Source organism: Phocoena sinus, chromosome 18 (assembly GCF_008692025.1).
Source record: "Phocoena sinus isolate mPhoSin1 chromosome 18, mPhoSin1.pri, whole genome shotgun sequence".
NCBI lineage: Eukaryota > Metazoa > Chordata > Mammalia > Artiodactyla > Phocoenidae > Phocoena > Phocoena sinus.
The window spans coordinates 77,338,978-77,362,672 of NC_045780.1; the positions used below are offsets into that span (position 1 = coordinate 77,338,978).

Consider the following 23,695-nt stretch of genomic DNA (forward strand, 5'->3'; position numbering starts at 1 on the left):
AAGGCACTCCCGCCTACAATCAGTCATCCGTGCTGTAACTCTGCAGACATCCCAATCCACCTGCCACCTCCGGAGGGGGCCTTTGGTTGAGCTGGGGTCTTATCGCCGCTCTCCTAGACCTCCTTGTGTCTCCACCCCTCCCAGGGGAAAGTTCAGATATCACGGCTGTCAGTCATACAAGCAATGGCATCTTGCTACCTCCAAGGAGGGAACCTTAAGGTCTCCTTTACATGCAAAGACAGCCTGATGTGTGAAAGGGCAAAGGAAGAGCTATGCAACCTTCTGAGAATGACGCACATGACAATTCATATGAAAACAAGACGCCAGGTCTATGGTTCCCATTCCTTCCTCAGAGTCAGAGGTGGGATATCCTCCTGGAAGCTTCCTCTGAGCTCCCCAAAGCTAGGTTAGGTGCTCCTATGGCCCTAGGTTTACCCTGACTGTAGTGTTTACCAGCCTGAATTGTATCTGCCTGTTTCCTTCTCAGTACTTCTCAGGAGCCCACAGCCTTCCTGGGGGAGGAGGGTGGGCCCCACTCACTGATGCACGGCCTGGCGGGGGGTGTGGCCTGAAGATGTGCTCAAGGCCCATGTGCGGGATGAAAGCAGGAAGGATGGATGGGGGGTGGGGGAGCAGATCTGCCAGGGAAACTGAGGCAGGTGGTTACCAAGTCCTCTGAAATCACTTGCTTAATCAGAGCAGACACAACATTTAGGATCCTCCGGTCTCTAAACCACACTTGTTCTGTGTGTGTGTGTGTGTGTGTGTGTGTGTGACTACACCATTAACACACACACTAATAATTCTCTAAGTGTGCACTCACACACACAGGCTGGGCACACTGTTTCTCCTGGGTGGTATCAGAGGTGCTCTCCCCTTCATCCCCATCCAGCTCCATGCATGAAGAACACGATGATTTAGGTTCTATCTTCACCAAGCTCACTCCTGAAGACTGAGCTGCCACTGGTACTAAGTCAAAAATCACCCTTCTCTCTGAAATTACATTCCCAGCAGAATGCGGTCCACATTCAGATCAGAATTAAGTATCCGTTTGAGTTCCAGGTCATTCAGTCTCAGAATGGTGACTAATGGTCTGGAGATGCCAACACCCTACTCGGGCATCACCACACTTTGGCGGAAGTTCACATTTCTGATCCTGAAAAATAATCTGTGAAGAAGCATCAAACAGACCAGCTGGAGGGGGGAGTTTGGAGGCTGCAGAAGGAAGCATTCATTCAGCTCATGACTGCGTGAGCCAGAACCGAGGACCCTCGATCATAACACTATGCGCACATTTTTGTCTTGGGTCTGCACCCTATTCCTCCTTCCTTGCCAAAGAAAGCAAAGTTGGGGAGGGGAGTGGGGGGTAGGAGAAAAAAATCACTGGCTTAGAAAATCCACCCACCGGTAAGTGAACAGTATGGCCATGGCAGATATGATCAAATATAAAATCAAACAGCCTTTCATGTGAATTATAATAATAGTAAGTACAATCTCTGTCTGGCACCTAGTAGGTGACCTTTGGGTGTACCAATGCAGGTAACACGGATTCAGATACTCCACAAAAGCGCGTAATCCAAGAATCATTTTTATCGGCTTCTGAATTAGGGTTCGACTGGCAGCACCTTATCATTCAAAATGCATTTTTAAATGACATTCTGCTTGGATCAATATGGAAATTATTTCAACGTTTTGGTATCCCTAACAGCTGCTTTTGGAAGGAGGTAAGCAAAAAAAAAAAAAAAAACAACAACAAAAAAGTTACTGATGGTGTGAAAAGTGAGACAAATTTTAAAACTAGCCAGATATTATTTTAAATGGATTTTCTGATACAGCCATAAGTCATGTTCATATTAATAAATTTTCTCTCTCTGAATAAACCAGGGAAAGTATGGCAAAATGATAATACCCATTAAGTCAACTGGTGATCAGAGGGTGTCCACGTGCCAGATCTCTTAAAACATGACATGAGATTTGAAGGATACAGCAGAGCCAGGACAGGGACGTACAAGGAAAGTAAAATAAGCCCAAACTCAACAGTAATGAGTTTGATTTCCCACTCACTGAGGGGCTCATTCTTCAAAGCCCTGGCTATTTGAAAAGCCAGCTCTCATAATTGGCTTTGCTTTGCTAATATCATCGATCAGAAAATCCAAGTCCAAACAGAGTTTCATATTTCCAAATAGAGACCCTTCGCTCATTTCCTTGCCGTCTCTCCTTGGAAATGTTAAATCTCTGGGTCAATAGTTCTGGACCCAAATAAAGTGCTCTAGAGCTGCCTCTTTTGGAAGTATTTTGTCATCGCGACCACAGGGTGTTTAAATAACCGACTAGGGTGCCTGGTTAGCCTCTGGACTGGGAGGGACAATCTGAAGTTAGCTGCTTGTGTCATCATCAGGCCTTTCCATACCTAGTGACACAGCTGCCAGCAAAGAGCCAGACTCTCTACTGCAAGACATGTGTGCATATCACCAGTTTATTCTGGCAAGGAACAGTTAATAATTTATATACAATGAACTGAAGTCAGTGAGCATCATCCTTCCTGAAGAGAAGAACAAAAAACAAACAAAAAAACTAAGCAAAATCAGGGTGTGAAACAAGAGTAAGTGGGAAATGCCGAAAGTAGTAACATCATTTTTAAATATTTGGGGAGGGGGGATGCAAAATGTGTTGAGAAGGCACACCTTCCCGGGGTTTTGTCTGCAAGGCTGTGACACTGGGAAACGGCTGAGGTTTTTACTCCGTCTGAGGGGAAGGAAAAAAGCAAAGAGCACCAGTACATCAGGGACCGTCTAGAGCTGGACGCCTTTACTTGTGCAAACCGAACTCCCAGATCCTTTCCGGGCAAGCGCACAGCCGGAGGAAATGAAAACTAGGAAAACAATCTGTGCACAGAACAATGAGATGGAGTTTCATTTTGGTTTCACACTCAAATATAATGTGGTTATAATTTTTTTACTGTATTAGTCAAAGTCATCGCGTCGAGTATGGAAACGTTTGAAAGCTGCACGACAGAAAAGCTCCTCTGCTGTCCCTTAGCGTGCTGCAGCGACAGCGAAGTCGTGGGAAAGCAAAGATACAGCTGTTACCAGGCAAACGGCCCAGGACTGTTCAGCATCAACCACCAGAGTCCCCAAAGCTCCAGAGAAACACGCCCAAAGCGACTCCCGGGCACATGTGTGGGGCTCCGAACAGCACGGGGCGCGCGTGTCCGGCCCTCCGGCCCCCGGCCCACTCGGGCGCCCGGGGCAGGTGAAGGCGCCCGACGGCCAGGCGCCCCCGAGGTGCAAGTTCAAATCCCCCTGACTCCCGGGCACCCTCACCCCGCGCGGGGCGCACCAAGTTCTGCTCGCCCGCCCCCGGCCCCGAGGAGTCCCCTGACTCGCCCCTACCCAGCCCACAACAAAGGAGGCTCCCTAATGGATGCGCGATCGCACCTCAGGGGGTCACCGGCGGGGACCGGCCGCGAGAGTGCGCCCGGTTGTGCCGTGCGCGACCCCCGGGCCCGGAGGGCGGCTCCGGCTGGGGACAAAGGGGCCGCGCGGGGCGACAGGGCGCAGGGCGGGACACCGGGAGCCGAGCCGGCCGGGACTCACCTTCGCGGCGGCCCGGCTGCTCTCCTCGTGGAGCAGGAGGGCGGCGGGCAGCAGGAGCCAGACGCCGAGCCGGGGCCCCATGGTGGCGCGCCCGGGGCGGCGTGGACCGGCGGCGGACGGCGGGGGCCGGCGCCCGGGCTCTTGGGGGCGGCGGCGGGCGGCTCACTCTCGCAGGGCCGGGACTCGAGCGCGGCGCACCGTCCCGGGCGCGGCAGCTCGCGGCGGAGACCTGAGCGCGACCAGGCGAGCTCCCCAATTTGTTGGCGCTGCCCCTCCCCTCAGCGGCGCGGGGCGGGCGGCGCCTCAAAGGGGGAGGACCCTTCGGCGCGGGTAAGAGGCGGCAGGAGCGCGCGGCCGGGGGATTGTGGCCGCCGCGCGCCGGGACGCAGGGCTCCGCGCTCTGTACCCACCGCCGCCGCTGCCCGCCCCGCGCCCCGCGCTCCGCGCTCGCCGACCCGGCGGAGCTCCGAGGGCGGACGCGCGGGCCCGAGGTCGGCCCGGGGAGGCCGAGAGGGCGGCTGCGCTGCTCGTGCCGCAGGCGGCGCTTCTGGAGGGCGGAGACGCGCGGGCGGCAGCCACTGAAGCCGGGCCTGAGGTAAGAGCGGCCCTGGGACGCCGAGTCCCGGGCGGAGGGCAGAGACTCGCGCGCCCCGTGCAGCTCGGGCTGCGCGCCCGGCTCTCGGAGTGGGAAGGGGGAGAGGATGGAGCGGCGGCTGCTGAGCGGCCCCATCCGGGCCTAGGTGGGCAGCCGGCTGCCCTCTCCCCTGCCTCGTCGCGGGGCGGCTCCCGGTCACCGCCGGCAAGAGGCGGGGACGCGCCCCGCTTTCCCTTGTCCCGCAGACGGAGGCGGGCGGCGACGAGGCTCCCTCCCCAGCCGGGCTAAGCCCGCTTTGTCTTGTCTTCCAGGCTAGGAGGGACGGATCGGAGCCCCGAGGGGCCGAACTGGGAGCATGGACCGAGACCAGCGCGCGGCGTCGCGCCCTTCCCCGCGGTGGTAAGCGACTTGCTGCCTATCCCCTGGGTCCCGCGCGCGTGTGCTTTTTGGAATTTCCAACCCGGGGCCGCACACTCATGGCGCTCTTCCCCCCTCTCCCATCCAGGTGGCTACTGCTGGGAGCTGTGGCAGTGGGGCTCCTGGCCCAGGGCGTCCTGGCGGTAAGTCCTGGCTCCCGTTCCGGGCCGATTCGCGTGCCGGAGAGAGCGGTGGGGACACCGAATGGCCTTGCCAGAAGGCCACTCGCGCGTGCGCACCTGAGCGTGTGTCCGTGTGTGTGTGCCTGGGTGTCCCCTGCGCCTCCTAACCAGCCCAGGCTCTGAGAAAGCACGCCTTCCCCGTCCCTCACCCCCGAGAACTCCGGTTTGCCGTTCCTTGGGTCCCCCTTCAATCCTGTGCGTTACTGGCGTCGGCTCTTCCTTGGGAACCAATAATTTAAAACGTGGCTCGCGGCATCCTTTCCCCTCGTTAGAGCAAAGCCCATCGTTAGAAGCAAAGCTCGACCTTAGAATTGAGGCGGTCAGACACGTGGCCCTGGGGCGCCAGGCTTCGGGGGTGAATAGCTTGCGTGGCATCAGAAGCTGGTGTTGGAGGTCCTGCCCTTGGCAGAGTTTTCCGTTCTTTTGAATGAGAGGCTCTGGGGGAATGGGCGGGGCGAGGAGGACCGGGCGACTTTGTACTCCTGGTGTCGCTGAGAGGGAACAATGGCAGAAAACACCGTTTTCTTGCAAGACGCGCTGTGGCCCCGGAAGAGCCAGGATGGGGCTGCTAAGTCTCCCACGGGGACCCTGTTTACCAGGTCCCCCTCCACCCCAGCCCCGCCGTTCAAGGTGACCCTGTCAGCGTTGCCAGGCAGTCCCCGCCTGCTGACTGCACTATGGGATTTTGTACTTGGCAGCAGGAGCCACTCTGGTTGAACTTCGAGTGGCATGGCTGAGCGATCACAGCTTTTGTTGGGTCCCTTGAGTTGAGGACCCAGATGTTTAAACTGCAGCTGAAGATCCAGGGGACTTACCAGGTGTCCTGGACCCCACCCTCCCTCCCTCTGTCTGATGGAATATGGTGGCACCTGATCTCCCAGGTGGCTCAGTCAAGAGACCACCCCACCCCCCCGACATCCGCACTCTGGGTAGAGTGTACACAGGCACAGTGGGGAGCTGTGTTCACGGTTTGCTTTGAATTCTGTTATTTTCACATTGTTCCATCCTCACATAAAACAAATGAGGATTTTCAAGGCTGTGAGTGAGGAAGTGCTATCCTAGCTTGGGAAAGAACCTCTAGCCTCACTTTTCTGCTGCAATTCAGGGCCCAGATTGGGAATCAGAAGAGGAGTCCATGGACTTTGACCGGAACATTCCAGGCCAAAGTTTTCTTAAAGCTCGGGTCTGTCTCCCTTTCCTTTCCACACGTCCTGGTTTAAGAAGATCAGAGCCTAGAAATTTAAACCAGCCCATTGGCCTTTATGGGTCCTTATGCACACAAGACATACAGGACTTGGCCCAAAGCTGGAGTCAGGGCAATGCATGCGCGCGCTGCGCGCGCGCACACGCACGCGCTGTGCGCGCACGCAGACGCGCGCGCAGGCTCAGAGAAGGAGGAGGAGGTCCCTGCAAAGGAAAGTGCCCAACCCTATTGAGATTGTGCATTCGTTGTGCTCACTCTCCCATACCCCTTCGTCCCCTAGAACCACTTTTGAGTGTGTGTGTGTGTGGTATGTGGGCCTCTCACTGTTGCGGCCTCTCCCCTTGCGGAGCACAGGCTCCGAACGCGCAGGCTCAGCGGCCATGGCTCACAGGCCCAGCCGCTCCACGGCATGTGGGATCTTCCCGGACCGGGACCAGAACCCGTGTCCCCTGCATCGGCAGGCGGACTCTCACGCACCGCGCCACCAGGGAAGCCCCTAGAACCACTTTTATAACATCAGTGTTTTCCTTCTGGCATTGATCCTAAAAGTGGTGGAAAAGTGGTGTTCATGTCAGAAGACCTGGGTACTAAAGGCAGCTCTGCCCTGGTCTCATAAATCCTGAGCACGCGTTTCCATACAGTGAACAGAAGAGAATATCCCCCAGCCTGTTACATGTAATATATCCCTGTGCCTTCCTCCAAAGCCTCTTACATGCCACACACTCATCTGAGTCTCTGCTCCCTGATCCTTGGATGGGACCCAGAGCATTTATTGCCTAGCAGTGCTTCTCAGAGGACAGTCCTTGGACCCCTACACTCACCTGGAAAGCCTGGTTAAAAACTCAGACCTCTGATCCACATCTCAAATCTTCTGATTAGACTTTTGGGGGCGGAGCCTGGGAGTCTGCATTCCCACTTGATGCTAAAGTTTGGGAACCACTGAGTTAAGAGTATTAGGTTGGAAGGCATTGGAGTCACTTGCCAGTTTATGGCATTTCTAAATCTGCAGATACAAACGTACTTCTGAGTCATTTTACTAGAGACACATCAATACGTATTATTCAACAATCATGGAATTTGTGATGTTCGACAATGGATGTTCCACTTGCTAACTTCTTATTGACCACTGGCTTTAAGAGCTGTTACTCAAGAAATAATGCCTTAATCTTTAACTATATTTACTAAAAAATCTTTCCTCATTGTGGCAAGTCCAGCTGCTGCCCTATTTGTCTGCCACACTCAGGAATCCTGTGTCTTTGCCCGTTTGTGCCAAAGAGTCTTCCGAGGGGTAGGTCAATTCAGTGAAAAGGGCTGCTCGCTGTAGCTTGAAGAGTTTTGTAGCAGAAGCAACAGAAAATGGGTAGCAGAGATGGTAAATAATTATTTAATGAATACTTGCTATGTGCCAATTTTTGCGTCTTAATCCATCTAAGCTTCATAGGAAAACACACCTACCTGAGTAGCTAACATTTATTACCCCCATTTTACAGATAAGAAAACAGGCACAAAGAGTTTTAAACACCTTGCCCAAGGTGTCTCTCTTTGTAAGCAGCAGATCTGAACCCAGGCAACTCCCCACTGCTTGGTTTCCCAGGGTCAGAACTGGTATGGTAAGTCAGCTACTGATTTTCAGTAGTTGAGTCTCCTAGCTGTGCTTTCCTTGCTCTGGACAGAGATGGGCAGAACAAAGCCCACCCACTGGTTTCTGGGAAGATGAGTCCCCCTCCCCCTCCTCTACTGCTTTGCTCTATAGAGCAGGAGCCCGGAGCAAGGGAGACCCAGCACGATCTGGTGGCCAGAGGGAGAGAGGATGGCAGCAGTCCCCTGGCAGCCTGGGCTCGGGACCCAAGCGTGGGTACACGCACCCTGATGTGTGGCACCCTGTCGTCAGGCTGCCTTCCTGCCGCTGCCCGGCCTGAGGGCACGTGAGACAGCCCGTTCTAAATGGCCCACCATCCCAGGCTTTGAAGGCAGGTTGCCCCGGGCTCATGAGCCCCTGTACCGCACTATTGCTTCTTATCTCAAGATGTGGGGCAGCAGCCTTGAAGATCTAGAGAGCAGCCCTGTGCGATTCTGGGGGAAGAGAATTCCAGAGAACAGAGACCTTCCTGGAGATCAGATGTGCTATGGGCTGGGCTGACCTCCTGACCTCAGCCGGGGAGAACTTAGATTCTCCAGGTTATGAGGAGGCAGCCAGGAGAGCTGGACACACAGGCCCCGTATGCCCCGGGAGATGGTGGGCTCCAGACTGCCTTCCACCAGCTCAGATTTCCAGGGCTCCAGGCTCTGGAAGATTCTCTTGCCATTCCTGCATGCTGCCACACCTTTCCCTGCCCCCAAGGAAAGAAAGAAAAAGAAGGAATATGCTCTTGGTTTTTTTTTTTTGAATTTTACTTAATTTTTTTTTTATACAGCAGGTTCTTATTAGTTATCTATTTCATACACATCAGTGCATACATGTCAATCCCAATCTCCCAGTTCATACCACCACCACCACCACCACCACCACCCGCCACTTTCCCCCCTTGGTGTCCATACGTTTTTCTTACATCTGTGTCTCTATTTCTGCCCTGCACACAGGTTCATCTGCACCGTTTTACTAGGTTCCACATATATGCGTTAATATACGATATTTGTTTTCCCTTCTGACTTACTTCACTGTGTATGACAGTCTTCTAGATCATCCATATCTCTACAGATGACCCAATTTCGTTTCTTTTTATGGCTGAGTGATATTCCATTGTATATATGTACCACATCTTCTTTATCCCTTCGTCTGTCGATGGGCATTTAGGTTGCTTCCATGTCCTGGCTATTGTAAATAGTGCTGCAGTGAACATTGGGGTGCATGTGTCTTTTGAATTATGGTTTTCTCTGGGTATATGCCCAGTAAATGGGATTGCTGGGTCGTATGGTAGTTCTATTTTTAGTTTTTTAAGGAAACTCCATACTGTTCTCCATAGTGGCTGTACCAATTTACATTCCCACCAACAGTGCAAGAGGGTTCCGTTTTCTTCACACCCTCTCCAGCATTTGTTGTTTGTAGATTTCTGATGATGCCCATTCTAACTGGTGTGAGGTGGTACCTCATTGTAGTTTTGATTTGCATTTCTCTAATAATTAGTGATGTTGAGCAGCTTTTCATGTGCTTCTTGGCCATCTGTATGTCTTCTTTGGAGGAATGTCTGTTTAGGTCTTCTGCCCATTTTTTGATTGGGTTGTTTTTTTTTTAATATTGAGCTGCATGAGCTGTTTATATATTTTGGAGATGAATCCTTTGTCCGTTGATTCGTTTGCAAATGTTTTCTCCCATTCTGAGGGTTGTCTTTTCGTCTTGTTTGTAGTTTCCTTTGCTTTGCAAAAGCTTTTAAGTTTCATTAGGTCCCATTTGTTTATTTTTGTTTTTATTTCCATTACTCTAGGAGGTGGATCAAAAAAGATTCTTGCTGTGATTTATGTCAAAGAGTGTTCTTCCTATGTTTTTCTCTAAGAGTTTCATAGTGGCCGGTCTTACATTTAGGTCTCTAACCCGTTGTGAGTTTATTTTTGTGTATGGTGTTAGGGAGTGTTCTAATTTCATTCTTTCACATGTAGCTATCCAGTTTCCCCAATGCAAAAGAGACTGTCTTTTCTCCATTGTATATCCTTGCCTCCTTTGTCATAGATTAGTTGACCATAGGTGCGTGGATTTATCTCTGGGCTTTCCATCCTGTTCCATTGATCTATATTTCTGTTTTTGTGCCAGTACTATATTGTCTTGATTACCGTAGCTTTGTAGTATAGTCTTGAAGTCAGGGAGTCTGATTCCTCCAGCTCCGTTTTTTTCCCTTAAGACGCGCTTTGGCTATTTGGGGTCTTTTGTGTCTCCATACAAATTTTAAGATTTTTTTGTTCTAGTTCTGTAAAAAATGCCACTGGTAATTTGATAGGGATTACGTTCAGTCTGTAGATTGCTTTGGGTAGTATAGTCATTTTCACAATATTGATTCTTCCAATCCAGGAACATGGTATATCTCTCCTTCTGTTTGTGTCATCTTTGATTCCTTTCATCAGTGTCTTATAGTTTTCTGAGTACAGGTCTTTTACCTCCTTAGGTAAGTTTATTCCTAGGTATTTTATTCTTTTTGTTGCTATGGTAAATGGGAGTGTTTCCTTAATTTCTCTTTCAGATTTTTCATCATTAGTGTATAGGAATGCAAGAGATTTCTGTGCATTAATTTTGTATCCTGCAACTTTACCAAATTCATTGATTACCTCTGGTAGTTTTCTGGTGGCATCTTTAAGATTCTCTGTGTATAGTATCATGTCATCTGCAAACAGTGACAGTTTTACTTCTTCTTTTCCAATTTGTATTCCTTTTATTTCTTTTTTTTTTCTCTGATTGCTGTGGCTAAGACTTCCAAAACTATGTTGAATAATAGTGGTGAGAGTGGACATCCTTGTCTTGTTCCTGATCTTAGAGGAAATGCTTTCAGTTTTTCACCATTGAGAATGATGTTTGCTGTGGGTTTGTCGTATATGACCTTTATTATGTTGAGGTGGGTTCCCTCTATGCCCACTTTCTAGAGCTGTTTTTATCATAAATGGGTGTTGAATTTTGTCAGAAGCTTTTTCTGCATCTATTGAGATGATCATATGGTTTTTCTCCTTCAATTTGTTAATATGGTGTATCACATTGGTTCATTTGCATATATTGAAGAATCCTTGCATCCCTGGGATAAATCCCACTTGATCATGGTGTATGATCCTTTTAATGTGTTGTTGGATTCTGTTTGCTAGTATTTTGTTGAGGATTTTTGCATCTATATTCATCAGTGATACTGGTCTGTAACTTTCTTTTTTGTAGTATCTTTGTCTGGTTTTGGTTTTCAGGGTGATGGTGGCCCTCACAGAATGAGGTTGGAGTGTTCTTCCTCTGCAATTTTTTGGAAGAGGTTGAGTAGGATAGGTGTTAGCTCTTCTCTAAATGTTTGATAGAATTCACCCGTGAAGCCATCTGGTCCTAGACTCTTGTTTGTTGGAAGATTTTTAATCACAGTTTCAATTTCATTACTTTTGATTGGTCTGTTCATATTTCTATTTCTTCCTGGTTCAGTCTTGGAAGGTTATATCTTTCTAAGCATTTGTCCATTTCTTCTGGGTTGTCCATTTTATTGGCATAGAATTGCCTGTAGTAGTCTCTTAGGATGCTTTGTATTTCTGTGGTGTCTGTTGTAACTTCTCCTTTTTCATTTCTAATTTTATTGATTTGAGTCCTCTCTCCCTCTAAAAAAGAAGGAATATGTCCTTAAGGTTTCTCTTCTCCTTCCAATCAGCTTAATGCTAAGTTTACGGAAAATGTACGGTGCTCACATGCTTTCCATGCTCGAGTTAAGACTCCTAGAGATCAGGTCTTTTGCAGAATTCCCTGGGGCTCTAGTTCGGTTGTTCACAATCTGGGCCCCCAAGAAGCAGGGAAGTATTACAACGTTCCTCCTCTGTTAATGGAAAAACAAGGAAATCTCCAGCTCTCTTGGAGGCCCTTAAACTAAGCCTCCCTGCATGGCTTGTATGGCTTCGGCCACAGTCAGTAACACCAGGATTTGTCATAGCATCACAGAACAGATGCAGGTATAAGGGGGACGGAGGGACCACAGCTCCCCCACTGCCCGTGGGTATATTTAGAACCAGAGGGAGAGGGGGAAAAAAAGTGCAATTCAAGTAAAAAGTTCTAGAACAGAAAACAAAGATTTTGGTAAAATAATAAAAATCAAAGGATTGTCTGTCTTCCTTTGGTGACAGACAAACGGGTGACGCTTCAATTAAGTAAGAGAGAAAATGTGAGAGAAAAACAAAAGTGCGATGGAGATAAACCTGATCGGTGACGATGGTGTAATGAAGATGTCAGTACTTAGGTGGTGGTGGTGGTTTTGGAATGTCTTGTACTTTTAATCTGAAAAGGAGTTTTCAGATTAGGAACCTCTGATCAGAGGACTTGAGAGGAAAATGTGAAGTCAGCCTCCCGCTGTAGCTGGTGGTGTCATCACCGGCGTGGAAGGTGGTAGGTAAGGTTGGGAACCCCGGCCTTGGCTGATTCGGCTCGTAAGCTGGGCATTCTGCCTAGGAGCTGGTGGCCCCCAGGACCGGGGACCGCACAGCAGTGGTGGAGGCAACCAAATGCCACCCCAGCGTGGCTCCTAACTGGCTGGGTGACCCCAGAGCAAGTCACTTAACATTTTGAGGGAGGGTTGGCGTCCGTCCGTGCTGGGATGCTCCGGGCATTCAGTCACCCCACTGAGTTGGAGAGTCAGAGCTGAGGACGGGGCCCACCCCCCTCAACCTGCCCCAGGCCCGTCCCTGGGCTAGGCCCTCACCACTCCCAGCTGTAAAGCTGGAAGCGGGGTGCTGTTCCAGGCTGGCATTTGGGCTGCTCCACAGATGACTTAAAAATAAGTATAGGGCTTCCCTGGTGGCGCAGTGGCTGAGAGCCCGCCTGCCGATGCAGGGGACACGGGTTCGTGCCCCGGTCCGGGAAGATCCCACGTGCCACAGAGAGGCTGGGCCCGTCAGCCATGGCCGCTGAGCCTGCGCGTCTGGAGCCTGTGCTCCGCAGCGGGAGAGGCCCCAATAGTGAGAGGCCCGCGTACCGCAAAAGAAAAAAAAAAAAAAGTATGCTGCTTGAGGCTTCTTATCTTTGGGGGTGGGGAGCTTCTGTAACCCAGTGAATGATACCTGATCAGCTGGGGCAAGAGGCCAGGCAGGTTATCTGGTGGTCACCTCCTGCCACCACCCTGGTGGCTGCTCCCACCGCCAAGGAGACTCTCCTGGGACAGGCCTGAATGACTCACTAACCTTGATTTCATCGCCCCCCTGGGGCTGTGTGATTTTTTTTTTTTTATTATCCATGAAAGAAGATTAGAAGGTGTCTAATCTTAGGGAGACTGCGTGGGTTTCTCCAGCCCCCTCCATGCGGTCAGGGAGTGACTTTCAAGGGACATGCGAGCAGCTCCGCCCCACCCACTAGATTCCGAGCCCGCGGGCGCCTGGACCTGGTCTCTGTGTCGGGGTCTCCCATCTCCTGCCGCTCCCGTTGTGCACTGGGTGTTCCGTTCCGACGGGATTCTGCCGCCCTGAACGAGGCTGCCTTCTGAAGCAACAAGTTCTTTTGTAAAAAAAGTGCTCCTCTAAGTGCCGTGCGGTATCCTGAATCGGATCCTGGAAGGTAGAGAGAATATTGGTGGAAACACTGGTGCAATTCTGATAGAGTCTGTGGTTGAGTGAATGTGCTCGTGTTCATTTCTAGTTTTGACAGAATGGGCTGAGGTTGTGTAAGATGTTGACATCACATCATCACGTCTGCCTGAAGGGTTGTATGGGGACTCTCCGAATTCTCTTCGCAACCTTTCAGCAAATATAACTCATTTCAGAATAAAAATCTGCCCTTAGAAGCCATGAATCTGTCACATCTGGCATGCTTGGTCCAGACAGGTGCAGAGCGGGCAGAGAGACAGCGGGCGGCACACTGGGGATCAGCAAAAGGGAGCTCGTGTCCCCATGCTTCGCTCTGATAGAAGAAAGCAAACAAAAGGCACTTCTGTGTCCTTGGAAATCTAGCAGAAGTGGCCCCTGCCTGGGGAAAGGGCTTTTGTTCCCCTAACTTGGGTGGGGTTCTTTATGGGGAGAGGGGAGGGAAGGCGCCCCAATGGAGATTCCACAGCTTGGCGTCTCCGAGGGCCTCCAGGGCTGAGCTACAATGGCCTCCCTCTTCTTGACCGACTGACCGGGGCAGGAACACGGTTGCACAGTTGTTTCCTGAGCTCGAGATGGCACAGCAGGTTTGCAGGATGGTGTCGTCTCCAGGAGGCTTTTACATGCTCACAGCTCTGGCTCACTCGCTAATTTGTCAGGCCAGTGTCCCATCCATAGGGGCTGGCCGTGTGGGAAAGGAAAGCCCACCACCAGCTTCTTGCATGCCTAGGACCCCCAGGGGACAGCAAGGATGAGAAAGTGGCACGTCCGGGGTCCCCGAGCCCCCCTCCACACGCACTCCCTGCATTGCTGCAGGCCGCTGCAGAATTTGGGGTGAGCAGTCTCCAAGTGGCCACAGCTTCTACTGGCTGGGGACAAGGGCCAGGAACAAGGATGGCCAACGGCCAGTGGCTGTCACCTGGCACTTTTGCCTGTGTCACCACCCTGCAGGAACAGAGCAGCCATTGCCAGCTCTGTTTTGCAGCTTCGCCCACGCCCGGTCTCTCTCCTTGAAGTAGCCTGAAGCCCCGTGACCTAAAGGACACCCTGCCCCTGGCCTGTCAGAGGCCTCCCGTAGCCAGTGTCAGAATCCCGCACCCAGCTGGAGCCCCTGTCCCTCGGAAATGAGCCATTGCAGAGGCTAATTAAAGTGCCCTCCCAAAATTACCATTAGAGAGCCAGGACTTTAAGTCATCATCCTTAAGCCCTGTAGACATTAAGCGTTTGTCTTTTCTCACATAATTTTATCCCCACTGGAATCTCTGCCACCACAGCCCAAGGCTTAGGGCACATGACATCTTTCCTCCTGTCTCATTCACGGCTACATCGTAGGATCCAGGGCCTGAAACACAGCAGGCACCCAGTAAAGCACCTGTGCCGTAAATGAGTGAAGGTATAGCAAGCTGAAAGTGCTGAAACAAACCTTCTGGATGAGAAGGACAGTCACGGAACAGCTAGGAAAGATTAGATTAAAATGTCGTCTTTCCCGGTGTGGTTGTTTTTCCCCAATTAAATGCTACCCCCCACTGGCTAAAGCTATCTGTACCTGATGATAAAGGAAGTGCTGATTTGTCTGTGAAAGATTTGCCTTTTTTCCGAGGGATTGTTTCAGGCCCTAAAATTCCTATTTTGCTGTTTTTGCCCCCTTCAGTGATCTCCCATGTGGGAATTACAGAAGAATTACAGACTGATTTTCTGGTACCTGGTGGGAATTACGTAACGGTGTGTTTTTCTGCGTGTTGAGCACTTTTGGGTGTGTGTCTGACTCTGTGGAGTGGTGTGGGCCCCATGAGAGCAGAGGAAAGGGCTTCTGCTTGTGGACACGGTCAAAGACACGTGCTCCCTGGGATGCCTCCCAGGCTGTGGTTTGTCCATTAGAAAAAAAGAGAGGCTATTATCAACAGCTGGGCAATAATTTCAGACTAATGTCAGGAAGGAGTGACACAGGGAATGGGGAGCCCTCTCGCCTCCTCTGCCCTCACCCCTGCCCCTGGCTCCAGGTTGGAGAAAAGGAGGGGTCCCCTGGGAGGGTCTTTGTGGGCTCCCCTGGGATCAACATAAGAAAGAGGAGCCCCTAAGGAAGTTTCTAGCATTTCAGAACCCCAGGAACAGCTAAAATCTCCCACAGGGGAAACACAGCAGGAACTGATCCTAGCCACTGACACACATTAGCCGCTAAACACCCACAGTTCTGTGATTATCCCACTTTACAGATGTGCAGACTGAGGCACACAGGTTAGGGCACTTGTTAAGGTCAATAAGGAATAAAGTTGGGTGTGAAGCCCAGGACTGGCTGATTCTGTAGCCTCTGCTCTTAACCATGGTGCTAGGCCAACAAATCCCTAGCCATAGAGTATGTGAGCATACTCAAAATACGCAAAATGTTGGCTATGTAAAATATACATATGTATATTATATGTAAATATATGTATATATTATTTATCTACATGGAATATAGATGGATGGTAGACGGCAGATGATTGACAGAGAAAGATAGATATAGATGATAGATAAATTGATAGATGATAGATGGATAGATAGATAGTAGATGGATGGAGAGCTAGATAGACATGGAGATGAGAGAGAGAAATAAAGAACATAGAACACACAAGCGCACACACACGCGCCCTTTGGAGGACCCTAGCTCCTTTCTCCCTAAGGGCTGCCCAGGCAGGAGGAGAAGGACGGTCTCGAGGACGCATCAGGCAGACCTGTTCATTCTGGGGTCCCTCTGCAGAGAGGCTGACCTACAAGTGTGAATGACTAGCGGCTCCCAAACTCTGAGAAACAAAGACTAGAATGGCTGCATGAGGATAGACCCCTGGAGGATGACCAAGGGGGACACACAAGCTGGCCGGGGGGTCTGATCAACAGGACAGAGTCCCCAAACCCTTCTCCTTCTCCGGGTCCTTCTCGAACTCCCAGGCAGGGGAGATGAATGTTCCACAGGCACGTGGGGGGCAGAGGCATGCAAACACAGCATTGTCTCGGCGCAGGTAGAGAGGCTGTTGGAAAATAGTTAGTCCTGACCTGGAGAAAGATTTACTTAAACCCCCTGGGGAGTAAGAGCCCTTCCTAAAATTACTTTAGCTGTGCAGGGGACCCCCGTGGACAGCAGTGTTATGATGACAGGCTCCATTTTTCCTGGACCAGCGCCAGCTTCCCTACCTCGGGGTCTGCTTTCCCTGCTTTGTTTTCTGTTCTGATGTTTTTCACTGGAGTTCCCACTTGCCAGCAGGTAGACAGGCGTGGTCTGTTCAAAAGCATTGGAGCATCTGGGTTGGAGTCCAGTGACCAGGAAAAGCCACTTTTCCTTCTCTATCTCCTTTTCTTCATGTGTCAAACAGGAATGTTAGTATCTGTGTCACAAGTTCACAAGTTCACTGATGTGAAATCCGTTCGCCAAACAACACGTCTCGATTCTGCTAGGACCAGTGTCCACTCACAAGTCATGTACGTCAGTCCTCTCGTGGACTCGGGGCTGTGTCCCAGAGGAGGACAGGCCAGGGGCAGCAAGTGGAATGTTCTGAGCACATGCACGTGTGTGTGTATGCGTGTGTTTGTGTGTTCGGGGTAGGAGTATCCAATTGTCTGATGGAATTTTGAAGTAAAACGTGCTGTCCATGGGGAGCGGGCGGCCCGCAGAGGCCCTACTTTAGAGGAGAGAAGAGCCATTGCGGGCTCTTTGCCGTGACACAGATGCTGTGCGTGTGGCCCTGGGGACAGAGGAGAGGAGGGTCCCTGCTCAGACGGGCCCTCGGGCGGAGGCGGACGTGGCGTGGGCACAGCAGGCCAGCGGGACTGAGGGATGTGGAAGGGGACCATGGGGAAGAAGGTTCTGGTCCTAACACTTCTGGGCGCCACGGGCACTGGACCCTGCCTGGTAGGGAGGAGCTGTAATGCCAGGAGCCTGAGCTGGGGACACGCTCGCTGACGCTCCCGTGTCCACTTGGTGAGATGGGTGCAGGGGAGTCTTCCCAAAGCCTTTGGACAGTTGTTTGTATTTTCTTAAGTTTGAAAAACACCCGCCAAGGGAAGAATGTTAATTTTAATTAAAGTTAGGTCCAGGTGTAACTAAATTATTTCCAGAACAAATGGAAAGACTTACAAACAAAGAACATTTTGTTCGAAGGATTCTGAGACCCAAGTATCATTTAACAAAGCAAGAAAACTCTAGAGGCTTTGGTTTGGCAATGTGGCACAGAAAACACACCACGGAACCTTAGGAGAGGACGTCTTTCTTGAAGGAGCGGAGAGAACCCCCAGCCTTTGCCTAACAGGGCCTCAGCAGTGCTCACTCGCTGCTGTGGTTCCACAGCCAGGATGAACAGGACACACACCCACCCGTTTCCTCCTGAGCGCCCAGGTGAGCAAGGCCGGTGGGTGGCCTCAAACAAGAAGAGTGCGGCTGGAAATTCCAGGGGGAAAATCACCCCCTTCCCTTTCTTCCTTACTTGGTCACGGTCCGAATTGTAACAACCTTCCAAGTTGCAATGAAGGACCAAATACGGGCCTGAGAGACTCTCCTTTCCTATCTGAAAAGCACCTTCCTCTCCTACAGCTCCCACCAGGTCTGGCAGCTTCCCTCCCTGCCCCGCCCCTCCCCTCCAAGACAATCTTAGCTCAGACAGGATTTCCTTCGTCTTAGTCATCAGCTTTTATGGCCCAGCCTCCCCCTTCCCGTTGCAAAACAAGGAATATTAGCAGCGAACAGTCTGAAATGATTTGTAAACCTTACCAGTGCGTGTAGACATCAGTTTTTGTGTCTGCTTGTCAATTTCAAGATGACAGAGGCTGGAAAAATCAATGCGTTTCTTGTTGTGAAGTCGCATGGTGCAGCAGTGATTTTTCAGCTGTCTGCCTTGGCTTTTGTGAAAGTGCAGAAGAGCAGACACGTTCATTTTCATTGCAGTACTAAAAAGCTGCAAAGTTTAAAACAAAATGACAATTTGGGCAGAGATCATTCCTGTTTTAAAAGAAGGCTCGTCAAAGGAGGGGTCAGTTCAGCAACCTTTCTGGCTGGTAACGGGTCCGTTTCCCAGCATCACAGAAGAATAGGCCTTCCAGGCATGGTGTGAAGCATTCCTTCAAAGCCTTAACAGATTTCCTGGGGTTTCGAAGGAGAATGCAGTCTTCATATTCTCCCAAGTGATTCTCTGAGGAACCAGAGCAACTCAATTACAGGAAGAGTATGTACGGTTGCCAGGTCTGCTCTTGATTAAAAAGGAAGCCCAGCCAGGTCACTCAGCTGTGGCTGCCTGTGCAGGGAGGAAAGTGTACCCCGACCAGGGAAGGGACCCCTCCATCCAGTTATAAGTGGACACACACACACACCCGTCTCCCCTCCCTCTCTCCCCTCCCAGCAGGAGTTCTTGTATCAGCACATCACTCTCCTTTTCCCCTTGAATCGTTCTTGCCAGGAGATAGAAGACAAAAGCCAGCCTCTCCCAATTCAAGTCAGTGGAGTCCCATCAAAGAAGCTGGGGAGAAAAGAGATACAAATATCTCTTTACAGGTTCTGTTTGCCTCTTTTTCACCTCCATTCCAAAATTTCTTCACTGACACCCTGTGCCCTTCTAGATGTAAAACTTTGCTCAAAAGTGGATCTGACAGCAGTTACTTACATGCAGAATTTGCCTGTAGTTTCCTATGAAACCAGTGGACCTCGGCCCGTCAGGAGGTGAGAATGACCCAGGGAGCTTTGTGAAATTGGGAGTGAGCTGCTGCCGGGTTGGGGGTGGGGTGGGGGGGCAGGCATCGGGGTTAAGCAGTGTCTGTCAACCTGGTTGCCGTGGCCGTCACCTGGGGGACGCTCCCGAATGCTGGTGGGGGGCCCAGCCCCGGGGACACCCTCAGGTGACTTAAGGGAATTTCAAACAGTGCTAGCACCTAAAACTAATACATTAAACAATACAGTGACTTGAGGTTCGATGTTTACATTCAGCAAATTTAATTCCATTCTTATTTACTGAAAATATTGCTGGCTGACAAAACTGAATCTAAAAGTCTCTGATTATGGCCATACACAAAGACAACCACATGTTTGAGAACCTCAATATGCCAGACACTGAAAACCAGACCGAACAAAATATGTACTAAATAAAACTCTGAGAACCTTTGAAAAGGTGGACACTTCATAGCAGTGTCTAGAAGTGTTTCGTTAATATTTTAAGACAAATGTATCAAAACCTTGGCATGTTATAATTTCAAGTTGCCAATTTTGCCTTAAATTTTGTCAGAAAGTTACAGCTACCTATATTGCCAATGCTGGGTCAGCTTAATTTGACTCACGTTTAATAGGACTTAACATTAAAAGCTCACACTACCCTGAAATATTTTATGTCACAGACGGTGACATTCAGTATTCAAGTGCCGGTGTTTTCGTACTGTCTTTTGGTCAAGTTTCTTTAAACTTTCAATTAATCATTTTTAGGCTTACAAAAATAAATGTTTGTCAGAATGTTCAATAAATATTTCACAAACTAGCAGCAAAAAGTATCTAAAATCTGTCGTGTGCAAGTAGTTTTCTTCTCAACTATCATTCCATGGTCCCCAATAAAATTTTAGAATCTAGTTCCTAACACGCTGCGTTCAACAATTTCCAAGAGACAAAATAAGATTGGAAGTTTAAGGACACGCACACAAGACATAGATCTAAAATTCTCTGAACGTGCAATAAAACAAGTATTTTGTAAAAATTTACGGGCAAAATGTACAAGAGTCTAAATCTATACTAATTGAAGTAGCGCCGTAACAAATGACCTCAATACCGTCGAGTGCACCTACTTCATAAAGTTTTAGAACAAGGCACAGTTCACTTGAAAATCTGTTGCACTTTGAGAAATTTTTGCCGCCTTATGCCATTGTAAATATCAGTCTATAAAGATCACTATATTCCAGCCACAAAATGAGCACAGAATTCCAAGTGGCAGAGGCATTTTTAGTTGGTGAACAATCACCTTTGGTCAAATTTAGCAGAATACAATGGAAACCTATGCAACTAAAATACATTAAAACTGCACTATATAGAAATAACGCCTTGTGCAGTGCAGTGCCTATTGCCAACCTGTGTGATCTCAAGAATTTCAGAGTTTGTAGCTACTCTGATTTACAAATTCTACAAGTGTAAAAGCCATTTTAACATTTCAGCGCAGCTTAAACAGAAAAATGAGAATCTGCATTAAAATAAAAACCTGCTGCACAACCCCTCCTGCTCATGTCCTCTTGACCACAAAACATCAACACTAGCATGCATGAAAGACCCAAATCCAAGCAGGTCCTTAAAAGGACTGGTCACCGGCATGGTCAGCCATTCTACCACTTCAATTTTATTTACGGCAGGCGTTCAAAACATCTAATTAGATGAAATTTCCCCTAAACACTTTCGTTATCAAAACTTTTAAACTTTTCCTGTAATAATTTGCCCACATCTGCCTAGCTTAGAATTAGTAACCTAAACATTAAAAGAGGAATGGCTGTATTTACTTGCCTTAACTTCGAAGAGTGCTTTGAAACATGTGTGGATGTATTCATACGTGCCACCTCATCATGACTGGAACGGCTTATTTAAAGACTACAAGTGCCCATCCAGGATTGAGTGAGCAACTCAGAACTTCAACTTAGTACAGGCTGCCGCATTAGAAACTAATTCTACCGTAAGGTGTTTTCCTACCCTCTCTGCAAGTACCAAAAAGTCCTAACGCAGGAGACAGCCCAAGATTTTTTCCTTTATAATATTTACAGATGATTTGATGATTCCTGTTAAGTTGTATCACACCTGTGTGCCAAGGTTTGATTTTAGCCCAAGTTCGGTGCATTTATTTTGTCAAAACAATTGAAAACTTGAGCATTACTGAGCCAACAGGACATCATAATGATAAGTTGCCCGGAGTTAGTCACAGTACATTAACGAACAAATGATCCTCAGTCACGAAATTATAAATGCAGTTTGGGATGGGAATAAGCAGAAGGGAAGTTAAACCAAACTACAGCAGTTAAGTCTTCACCCCAACTTCTTAATAGGCTTGTTGATTGTTCCTTTCTTTTCTTCCTTTGGCTTTGAGCTCCCTTGAATTTTCAGGAGAATCACAGCTGGTAATGCAGTGCTAGTTTTTTTCCTTAACATCTTTATTGGAGTATAATTGCTTTACAGTGGTGTGTTGGCTTCTGCTGTGTAACAAAGTGAATCAGCTATACATATACATACATCCCCATATCGCCTCCCTCTTGCGTCTGCCTCCCACCCTCCCTATCCCACCCCTCTAGGTGGTCACAAAGCAGCGAGCTGATCTCCCTGTGCTATGCGGCTGCTTCCCGCTAGCTATCTGTTGTATGTAGTACTAGTTCTTGAAACTACACGATACAGTCTCAGTTACATGTGGTTTCCATATTAGCTTTTTCGAAATGGTGGTTTTGCTGCGAAGCGGACTCAGCTGTGCCACCAGTCAACCCCCGGAGAGCTGTAATTTCCTCCGTATCCATCACTATTGTAGAAGCTTCCATAGCCACGTCCACCACATCCCCTGCTGCTGCCATGACCACGTCGACCCCCGTGGCTGCTGCTTGCACGGCTACTACTAAAGCTAGGACTGCCAGAACTGCTACTTTGTCGATACTCTCGGGCACCAAATCATCCACCCAATCTCTTAGAACGCCCACGACTGCTACCCTTGTAGTGGTGTTCACAAGCCATACTTTCTAACCAAGATGGTGCTTCTCGTTCAGCTCCAACAAGAAGAGCCAACAGATCCTTTGTGATATTTATATTTCTTTCATTGGAAAATGAGGTGGCAAGACCAAGGTTTCCTACGTGTCCTGTACGGCCAATCCGATGTACATATTCCTCAGTATCACTTGGCAAATCAAAATTGATGACATGTTTGACATTTGAAATGTCTGGTCCTCTTGCTGCCACAGCAGTAGCCACTAGAATTGGGCTTTTTCCTGAGCGGAACTGGTGAAGGGCTTCCTCTCTATCTCTCTGTGATCCATCTGCGTGGATGCTGGTACAGGCATATCCTTCATGGTATAAGAAATCCTCCAGAGAATCAGCACCCTTTTTGGTCTCCACAAAAACTAAAGTCAGTGAATCCTTCCCTGTGCATTTAAGAGGTCAAGCAGAAACGACCGTTCATCTGACTGTTCCACCCAAACCACTTTCTGCTCCTCGCCTGATTGGAATTTCATGTTCTAGAAATAAATGACTGACTTTACTCCAGAGGGGGAAGGAAGGAAGATTAGTCATGCTCGCTCTGGATTTTTTTTTTTTTAAGTCCCCAAAATTCCTTAATTAGGAAGTAAATGCAGTTGAAAAGAGTGTTGACTCCTGCCTAGAAATTCCAGAACAGGGAATGTCTGTCTGCATCACACTGATGCTTCAGATGGATAGAAAGGCCTGCTCCCAGAACAAAGTCGAACCTGGACCATCACTTCTGTTTTGTATTAAAGCCATTTTAACATTGTGAGAGAGCAAAGCCAGAGCAGTGTCTCAGAAGAAAGTAAACTTACTTAAAAGGGGGTGTACATATAAACATACGTTTCCTCCATTTTCAGAATTGTCTATCTCTAGCTACAGTACCTTTAGCAAAATCCTGATCCTTCTAGTTGTTGAGTGAGGACAAAAGACAGGCTGTTTATTCTGCCAACATTTTTGCCTTCGTGTTGCTTTTTCTTCCTGGTTGGGTTTAATTAACTAGAGTCTCTAAGGATAAACAGAGAAAAAAAGGCAGCCTTCATGAGGTTTTTCTTAACTCCTCACATTAAAAAGTTGTCTTAGCTCTCTATACTTGCTAAGCATTTCATGTATTAAAAATTAGATCAGGGCTTCCCTGGTGGCACAGTGGTTGAGAGTCCACCTGCCGGTGCAGGGGACACGGGTTGGTGCCCCGGTCCGGGAAGATCCCACATGCCGCGGAGCGGCTGGGCCCGTGAGCCACGGCCGCTGAGCCTGCGCGTCTGGAGCCTGTGCTCCGCAACGGGAGAGGCCACAACAGTGAGAGGCCTGCGTACCGCAAAAAAAAAAAAAAAAAAAAAAAAATATTAGATCAATTTCCTGAAATTAAAAAGTAAAACTTTGACACGTGATTCATACATCACATACACTACAGACGTACAGTGTTTGTAAACTAATCACTTGAAAATGATCTTATTAATGTTACCTCAGGTCTCTTGTATATCTATCTTGTGCAAACCTCTGTTGATTCTTTTATCCTTTTTTTAAACGGTGATAAAACACACACAACCTGAAATTTACCATCTTAGGCATTTTTAAGTGTACAAGTCAGTAGCATTAAGAACATTCACATTGATGTGCAATCTCCATCCATCTCCAGAACTTTCTTCATCATCCCAAAGCTCTGTCCCATTAAACAGTAACTCGCTCTTCCCCCCTCCCAGCTCCTGGTAACCTCTAGTCTCTGTGTCTATGAGTTTGCTTGTTTTAGGGACCTCATGTAAGTGGGGTCATACAGTATGT

At 48.9% G+C, this 23,695-nt stretch overlaps 2 protein-coding genes and 1 pseudogene across 3 annotated transcripts in view; 1 reads left to right on the plus strand and 2 right to left on the minus strand.

Annotated features, from left to right (window-relative positions):
* Positions 1-3,817, minus strand: part of COL4A1 (collagen type IV alpha 1 chain) — a 148,564-nt gene extending 144,747 nt beyond the window's left edge. The window contains exon 1 of the mRNA XM_032611471.1: positions 3,597-3,817. Within this exon, the coding sequence (XP_032467362.1) occupies positions 3,597-3,677 (81 nt within the window). The 5' untranslated portion in view covers positions 3,678-3,817. The remainder of the gene's footprint in view (positions 1-3,596) is intronic.
* Positions 3,818-3,959: 142 nt separating this feature from the next.
* The window catches only part of COL4A2 (collagen type IV alpha 2 chain), a 177,131-nt gene continuing 157,395 nt past the window's right edge, over positions 3,960-23,695 (plus strand). The window contains exons 1-3 of one of the 2 annotated variants that reach the window (XM_032611468.1): positions 3,960-4,191; positions 4,503-4,590; positions 4,697-4,751. In XM_032611468.1, the coding sequence (XP_032467359.1) occupies positions 4,547-4,590; positions 4,697-4,751 (99 nt within the window). In that variant the 5' untranslated portion in view covers positions 3,960-4,191; positions 4,503-4,546. The other variant, XM_032611470.1, reaches the window with a different exon arrangement.
* Positions 21,216-23,109, minus strand: LOC116743165 (annotated as a pseudogene).